Source organism: Chrysoperla carnea, chromosome 4 (genome assembly GCF_905475395.1).
Source record: "Chrysoperla carnea chromosome 4, inChrCarn1.1, whole genome shotgun sequence".
Lineage (NCBI taxonomy): Eukaryota > Metazoa > Arthropoda > Insecta > Neuroptera > Chrysopidae > Chrysoperla > Chrysoperla carnea.
In genome coordinates, this window is record NC_058340.1 from 8,687,128 (window position 1) to 8,695,779 (window position 8,652).

The following is an 8,652-nucleotide window of genomic DNA, read 5'->3' on the forward strand; positions in this document are numbered from 1 at the left end:
TACTTGTGAATTAACATTGATGATAATTAAATTCCGAGCATAAAATATATAAAATTAAAGGGCGTTCAAATAATATCTAATGTTGTTTCGATTTACGATGAAACAATGTTGTTTACAAAAATTATTAATAATTATATTACCCATAACTATTTATTTTAATCAGGCGGTATCTATGTCGAAAAATGGGTCGAATCTCTGATTATAATAATCTGATCACAACTCATATTAACTGTCAATCTAACATTTTAGTTGTGAATTAACATTGTGCAGAATTAAATTCCGAGCACAATATGTATAAAATTAAAGGCGTTCAAATAATATCTAATGTTGTTTCGATTTACGATGAAACAATTTTGTTCAAAAAAATTATTAATAATTATTTTACCGATAACGTTTTATTTTAATCGACCGGTATCTATCTCGAAAAATGGGTCGAATCTCTGATTATGATAATCTGATCACAACTCATATTAACTGTTGGCCATTTTACCTTCGATCAGAAACGTATTTTAAACTGGATTCTAATCCATAAAGAGTTTTGTTTGTTTCGCCCTGAAATATTTAATCATTTGGACGCCACTTATCACATTTGCTAATCAGATTCAACTCGCGAATAAAAAAAATAAACGATCGTAAAATTATTGTTTTCGAAGTTAATGTGCATCCAATTCATAGTAGTAGGATAGAATTACCGTTTTAAGAGATTCTATTATATCTTAAATAAAAATCCCAACTGTCACCCCTCCCCCATATCTTTTTGCGTAGGAGTTTAAGTTTTGTAATGTACATGTCATGCTCTTTTATTTGATACCCCACTTGGGTATATTTGAAATATTCGATTATTCATCCCTACTTTCTCGCTCCATCTTTCCAGCCCCCGGAGGTTAAAAATAAATAAAAACAATCCTTGAAGTTGGTTTTATATCTTGTCAATATTCGATACACAGCTTTTTAAGCTTTTGAAACATATCTCTTTCAACTCCTATTTCAACCTCTTAATCAGCTATATTACTTATACATAAAAACCTTCCTCTTGAATTACTCTATCTATTAGAAACTGCATAAAAATCCGTTACGTAGTTTTAAAGATCTAAGCATACATAGGGATTGGGGACAGACAGACAGGCAGAAGCGACATTGTTTTATACTATGTATTGATTATTTGCCTATGGCTTCAGTTCTTATCATTCTGATGAAAAATTTTGTGCCCATTTTTGCGGATATCATTTTGGATCAGCTTTGGATCAGATCCCTCCTTCATGTTCTAAAACTTCATATCTTACATTTATCATTATAGAAATCAATACCACCTTAGAAATATTCAAATTGAATCAAAAATAATGAAATGTTAAAATTTTTTTTATATTCTGTTTAACCAAGTATTTTTAATCATATCAGAAGCTTTTTCACCAATCATATAAATTGCAGCTGTTGGATGGCCAGCAACCAATGATGGCATTATTGATGCATCTACAACACGTAAACCATTTATACCATGTACACGTAATTCTGGATCGACAACCGCATCTGGATCATTGGATGGTCCCATTTTACATGTACCAGCTTGATGATTTAATGTAATTGTTATACGTCGAACACAACATTCCCAATATTCATCTGATTGAAATCGATATTGTTCACAGCCCAAAAATGGTGTACTATGAAGGGTTGAGTTATATTTTTTAAAACTCGACGATTCGCCAATTTGAACGGCCTGAAACATTTTTTAATTAATTTCATTATTAGTTCAGAATTTCGTAAAAATGTTAAAATTGTTAAGTTTTTTTATTTGTGGTGTTCATCAGACAATTATTTTTCTAATTTAAAAATTAGTATACTTATGGATCAACTGGAGTAAAACTTGACAAAGTTGTGTTCATAATACAGCGTACTGAATACCATCTTTGCCTTTTATGATGTGGTGGATTAATTTGACAAAATTCAAGTTTAATGAGCTTATAGTTGCATTCAAAATAAAATAATAAGTCAATTTGTAGTCATTACTATTACCTCAGTGAACTCGGTTTTTTACCTTGCTATTGGGAATAATATGATTGACCTTTAGTTTAATTTAAATTATATCGTAAATGTTTTAACATAATTAAATGGTTCATTTGATCATTTTAATAGAAGGTAAGTACCTAAGTGGAATGTATAGTTGTAAAAAATATTGTCAAATTTAATGTTGTTATCGTAAATATCTTTGGGAGCGTCCATAAACCACGTAGCCTGGTCAAGAGGGGAGGATGCACTAATTTTGATTATTTTTTTTGTGAAGAAATAACATTGAAATAAGAAAAATCATACGAAAGACCATGACTTACAATAAATGGGACAGTTAAAAAAAAAACGAATTAATTTATTTATTTAAAGGTGGGTATATTCAAATTTTGTTTTGTATTATAAGAGTTGTTGTGCAATACCCAAAAAGTTGTTTAATTAACACAAGGTCTCCATACAAAACTTATATACTTGGTTTACATAAAATATACACAAGCTAATTTTTTCCAAACAAACAAGTTAATATTTTTCATTGAAATTAGAAAAATGATTTAAACTATTAAATTAAAATATGTATATTATTTAAATATAATTTAAGTACCCATTATTAAATTATTAAATATTACATACGCATCATCTTAAGTGCTTTTTGGGTGAAGGAAAAATTTTATTCTACTACAATCACATATACGTGATGAACTTCCTTTTAGCTGTGCAAACGGTAGTTTAAGAGAGGTAAAACAATAAATTGCAAAAAATCGCAACTTTCATGATATCGAATTCAACACATATACTTTGTTTTATCGAGTGCCGAATAAAATTATATTTATTCGGCACTTCTATATTTCAAATTTTATTTTTATTGAGTTTAAAGGGGTCAATTTTGGTTTTATTTTTTTCAAATTCGTTTAAAAGCACTTAAATTCCAAAAAAATGAAGAAGAAAAATATTCCGAGAAAATTTAAAAAAAAAAAATGCCCGCCTTATTATCCTACATTCTATTTAGGGCATTTCAACAATTAACTAAGTTAATTGTTTATTTTCACTTGTTTTTCTTATATTTGTGAATTTTATATTCTCTTTTATAAAAAAAAATCCTTTGTAAACTTTCTGCAGAGCGAAGATGATTATGGAGACAAATGATTTTTTACTTCTAGTTTTTCATTTATAATGAAAATAATCTCCAACGCCCTTGATAATGACAATGATTTTTCATAACTATAATGAATTATAATTTATAATTATTAATAGACTTTAGTTAAATAATCATTATTTATTTAATTAATATAATAAGCCACTTAAAGTATGTGAAATGAATTTTTTATGAGTGTTTATTTAGTACGTTCAACCGTAGGCCCGTGCTAGCCAGACAAAATTAAGAGTATGGAAAATCTGTAGATTAGAGGCTGGATGCCATCACAAGATGAATTCAATCAAAGGATGAGTGCAACACAATATGAATTCAATCACAGGATGAGCAGAAAGAGCAAAATTAATACCTTAAATATTCAGAAAAATATCTTGTAAATAAAAAAATAAAGCGCTACATTTATAATGAACGAAAGAAACATAGTTCCTACCGTGTGTCCCACGACACATCTGGTTTTTTTGTTTCTTTTATATTCGATTACAAGTTAGCATGTGTTAGTTTTTGTAATTGCAAAATAGATAATCAACTAGGAAGGAACTAATTTAGTTCAATAAATATATTTTTAATTGCTTAATTATTTTGTTTTAAAGAGACATAGGAAATGTAAAAGAGTTGTCATGAATTAAAGAGACCTTGAAAAAATTCGTTAACAAAATTCAATTCCTTAAAGTTAACAAATATTTCATTTAATTATTCAATTAGCTGAACCACTAATAGTGATTACTTTACTAATTAAGCACCTATATGTTTAAAATATTTACAAAAAAAAGTGCAAATATTTAGTTTTCAATACATTTATGTTTTTATAGCTTTTAAACATTTTTCTCACAGCAATAAAATTGTCTATGCTTACATATAATATTCGCCAGTATTGCCTTTCCAAATTCCAATACCCTTTTCTAAAGTCATGTGGATCAAGAGCCATGACTAGTTAATTAGCTTTTAAGCCCTTTCCAGGAGGATACATCCTATATGGATTATATTCAACATATTGAAAATTTATTTGATGTTTCTCACAATGGAATTTTTTGGAGAGAACTTGGGCTAACTTTGCGCAAATGTGATATTTGAGTTTTATATAAAATGTTTTTTTTTTTCGAAGTGAAATATGCGCATATATTACAAGAAAAAAGTTTGTTTACCTATTGCAAATAAGGCCTTTGGGTTTCCTTCCTTTCCACAAAATGTGTATAGGGAAACAAATGATTAACTTCTCTATCTTTTATTTTTTTATTCAAATTAAGATGAGTATTTCTGTGGTCTGTATTATGCATTTTGCTAGAATACATTTCCTTCAGGATATACAATAAAATTTTGTTACAGAAGTCGTTATAAATATTTTTATAACGACCGGTGGTTTGAAAAAGATTCACAGAAAGCCATTTTCCTAGTCATATAAGTAGTTACTATAAATATAATGTATGTGAAGCTATGATCGCCCGTAACTGGAAAAGTACTCGTTGAAAAGCTTTGTGGCCGTGAGAGTTTTTGATCAGAACGATCTGAAGAACATTTTGGGAGTGATTTGATAAAGTTTCACCATAGAGCCATTTCCCTGTCTAATATTGCAGGGTTTTTGGTTATCTAATTTTTATGCTTCGGAGAAAATATAAATTACGCAAATTTTTCATTTTAGAATTTACTTTTTTCTTTCTAGAGTTTTTTATTGCAAATGAGAATAAAAGCTTAAATCTTAAGAAATCATTTTTAATCAACAGTAATTTCATTCAATTTTATTCCGATATGAGTGATTTTTAGATTTATTTTATTAATATTTCAACAGGTTTTTCGTGAAAATAATACTTCTTTTTTTTTAAAATTATTATACCTAACGTCTTGTTGTTAATAATTTTCGACAACATTTTTATGAGATGACAACAAGAAAAAAAATTAAAAATTGATTACCTTGAATATGATTAAAAAATTCAAAATCAAATTGAATAATACCTGTTTTATCTAATTTGAAGGTATATAAATTATGTTAATTAGACTGCGTGTGTGACCTTCATTATTTCAATATTGCTTTCACTACCATTTCAATGTGCATTGTGTATTGATCTTGACTATTTAAATTTATCAATTGCATAATTTTTGATTTGAATTTTTTATAATTTAATTTAGAAATTAAAATTTAAGATTAGGATTTTGTACCAAAAATCAAATAGTTTACTCTATATTATTATCTCTTTTTGTTATTTTTGAATACTTGTAATTATTAATTAATTTGTTATTATACCATGTATATATGAAATATACATAGTATATTAAGTTTAGTCCCAAGTTTGTAACGCTTAAAAATAATGACGCTAGGAAAAAAATTTTGTCATAGGTGTTCATAAAATCACCTAATTAGTCCATTTCCGGTTGTCCGTCCGTCCGTCTGTGGACACGATAACTTAAAAACGAAAAAAGATATCGAGCTGAAATTTTTACAGCGTACTCAGGACGTAAAAAGTGAGGTCAAGTTCGTAAATAAGCATCATAGGTCAATTGGGTCTTGGGTCCGTAGGACGCATCTTGTAAACCGTTAGAGATAGAAAAAAAGTTTAAATGTTTAAAAGTTAATTTTTCAACAAGTTAGGAAATTGTTTATTCAGAAAATTTTCTGGAATTTTCGTTTTTACTGTTAACTGGAAAAAAAATGTTTAATTAATTGGCGTAAAAAATTTTGGCTCCTTGGTGCCGTTCTTATTTATATTTAACAAAGTTACGTCAAAAATTATAAACAAAGAATTAACATTTTTTAAACTCTTTTGACGTGATCTCGATAAGTATATATATATAAGATTAAGGGCCCACCAAGCCAACAAATTTTAGGCCAACTATAAAAACATTTTTGTTTAGTTTACATTGAAAAAGAAAATTCCAGAAAATTTTCTGAATAAACTACAGTCTAACTTGTTAAAAAAATTAACTTTAAGATAAATTTCTAACGATAATAAATTCTTTAGTGTTCAGAATACATCATAGTTTATTCAAATTTTTAAATTAATATTTAACACTTATATTAAAAAATTATTTAGTGCGAGGTACTTAAGTCTTCTCCTCTTTAAGAATCTTTTTTTAAAACTTCTTAAATATTAATATTTTTGGAAATATTAGCGAAGAACGAAATACCCTGTTTTTTTCATCTTTAATTGCTTATAACTTTTGCAAATTTTATATTTGCTGAAAAATGATTCTAGCACATTCTTCTAGACATCATTCCGAATCCAACGACCTAACACACTTATTTTTAACCCTTGAACCAGAAAAAGGGCTGTTGTAAGTTGAACTACTATGGGTGTGTGTCTGTCTGTGGCATCGTAGCGCCTAAACGAATGAGCCGATTTTGATTTTTTTTATTTCGTTTGAAAGGTAATTTATTGGAGAGTGTTCTTAGCTATGTTTCAACTGCAAATTTCAGGTTTCGTTCCTGAAAAATTTGTCGGAGTTTTTTAAAATTTTGTAAATTTCACTCATCAATTTGAACTTGTTGCAAAGACTAATAAGCTACTGAACCTTTTATGTATTCTAACTCTATATACATTCAAGTACATTAAAGATATGTGTGTTAAAGGTAAAGGTTAATTTGAGATTGAAGGGCATTTACTTAAATTTATTATATTTTTTATACTCACAATTTTTATTCCTTCCACTAAAACACGTACATCTCGTTCATCACTTAAATAATTTGCATCAAATATAGGCCAATGGAATGGATTCTTACTTTTCAGCGTAACTCGTCCTCGACTAAATGGTCTTAATATAATCGGTACAATACTAAATGCATCCTTGTTTTTAATCGTATGATAGACTTTTTGATAAAATTCATCAGGAACTCCAATAAGTCGTCTGAGTGACCCAGAGGTATCACCACTAAGTGCACCATTTCCCAATACTAATTCCATATCTGGATAATCATCTAAATATGTTAAATCATCACCTAACGTTGAACTATACTTGGTTTTAATAAAAGCAATTGCTTCTGCACCACCCGGTACAGTATATGGACCTCGACCATTTCGTATATAATTAAAAATATCAATTGGATTTTGAACGCGTTCTTCACGAATACTTATTGTTTCATTGACCACAAATGCCAGACCAGATAATGAAACGTGATCTTGTAAATTGTATCCAACTTTTAAATCTTGGATAACTGGTATATCAAGTTCTTCTAAATGTTCTCTGGGTCCAATACCTGATAACATTAAAAGTTGTGGCGAACTTAGCGTTCCAGCGGATAAAACCACTTCCTTCGATGCTCTTATATAATAACGTTTATTATTTTTTATAAATTCTACACCGAAAGCTTGTTTTGTTTCTGGATTAATTAAAATACGTGTAACTCGAGCTTCTTTTGCTATATGTAAGTTACGTCTATGTCGAATAGGTCGTAAAAATGCTTTTGATGCACTACATCGTCTTCCACGGCGTTCAGTTGCTTGAACAATAGAAAATCCAAGTTGTCTTGCTCCGTTGGGGTTACTAATATTGTACCCAAGTTCACGTCCAGCATCCAAAAATGCATGCGCTAATGGTGTCCGAAAAGGTGGTTCTGTTATTGTAAGATAACCACCTGTCGAATGATATGGTGATGATTTTAAACTAGGAATTTTTACATCTTCAAACTTTTTAAAATAAGGGAGTAAACTATCGTAATTCCATCCAGGATTCCCTAATTGTTCCCAATAATTAAAATCATGCTTATTACCGCGAGTATACAACATAAAATTTATAACACTTGTACCCCCTAAAGCTTTACCACGAGGCCAATTACATACGCCATCACTTAAACCCAAACAATAATTATTTCCCGGGATTGCTTTAAAACCCCAATTAAATGCTGTTACTTGCATTAATGAACTAGTTAATGGTACATCGGTAAAAAATATTTCATCTTTACCAGCTTCAAGTAATAATACATTCCATTCAGGAATCTCGGTTAAACGATTTGCTACAACTGATCCACCGGATCCTGCACCAATTACAATAAAATCATATTCACTTAGAAAATGCACTGTATCGGTGACAAATCCCTCATTTTCTGGTAATGGGGGTTGAAATGAACTTAATAAATCGTCTACAATACTTAATGGTGGATTACGAAATATTATTTCACTATTTATATTATTGACTAGAAATAATAATAACACTAGTTTTGAATACATGATTGATGATAGATGAATGACTGATTTGTCTTTGAGCACAATTGTTCAGGAAATGATGAACACTTTTTCAGAGAGGATATACATTGATGGAGTACTTATTTAATTTTACGCATTTTGAATATTAAAAAATTCAACACTGGTAATGTATTAAATATTTAACGAATTTATTATAATGAGAAATAAAATCACATAATTTTTTTTTAGAACTAAACTTGACAGAGTCACAAATACCAGATAATGTCTACTCTGGTTTGAATGTACAAATAATAATGTGTCCTCATCAAGTTTTAAATACTCTTAATCTTGAATCTATCATTAATAAAAATAAAATTTACTATAATTCCACCA

The 8,652-nt window shown here is 28.8% G+C and overlaps 1 protein-coding gene across 1 annotated transcript; it reads right to left on the bottom strand.

Moving 5' to 3' along the window:
* Positions 1–1,110: 1,110 nt before the first annotated feature.
* On the bottom strand, positions 1,111–8,426 carry LOC123297557 (glucose dehydrogenase [FAD, quinone]-like). The gene is made up of 2 exons (XM_044879265.1): positions 6,772–8,426; positions 1,111–1,714 (listed from the first exon to the last, which is right to left on the bottom strand). The coding sequence occupies exons 1-2, from the start codon at positions 8,302–8,304 to the stop codon at positions 1,361–1,363; spliced, it is 1,887 nt and encodes a 628-aa protein (XP_044735200.1). The 5' UTR covers positions 8,305–8,426; the 3' UTR covers positions 1,111–1,360.
* Between the last annotated feature and the right edge of the window lie 226 nt (positions 8,427–8,652).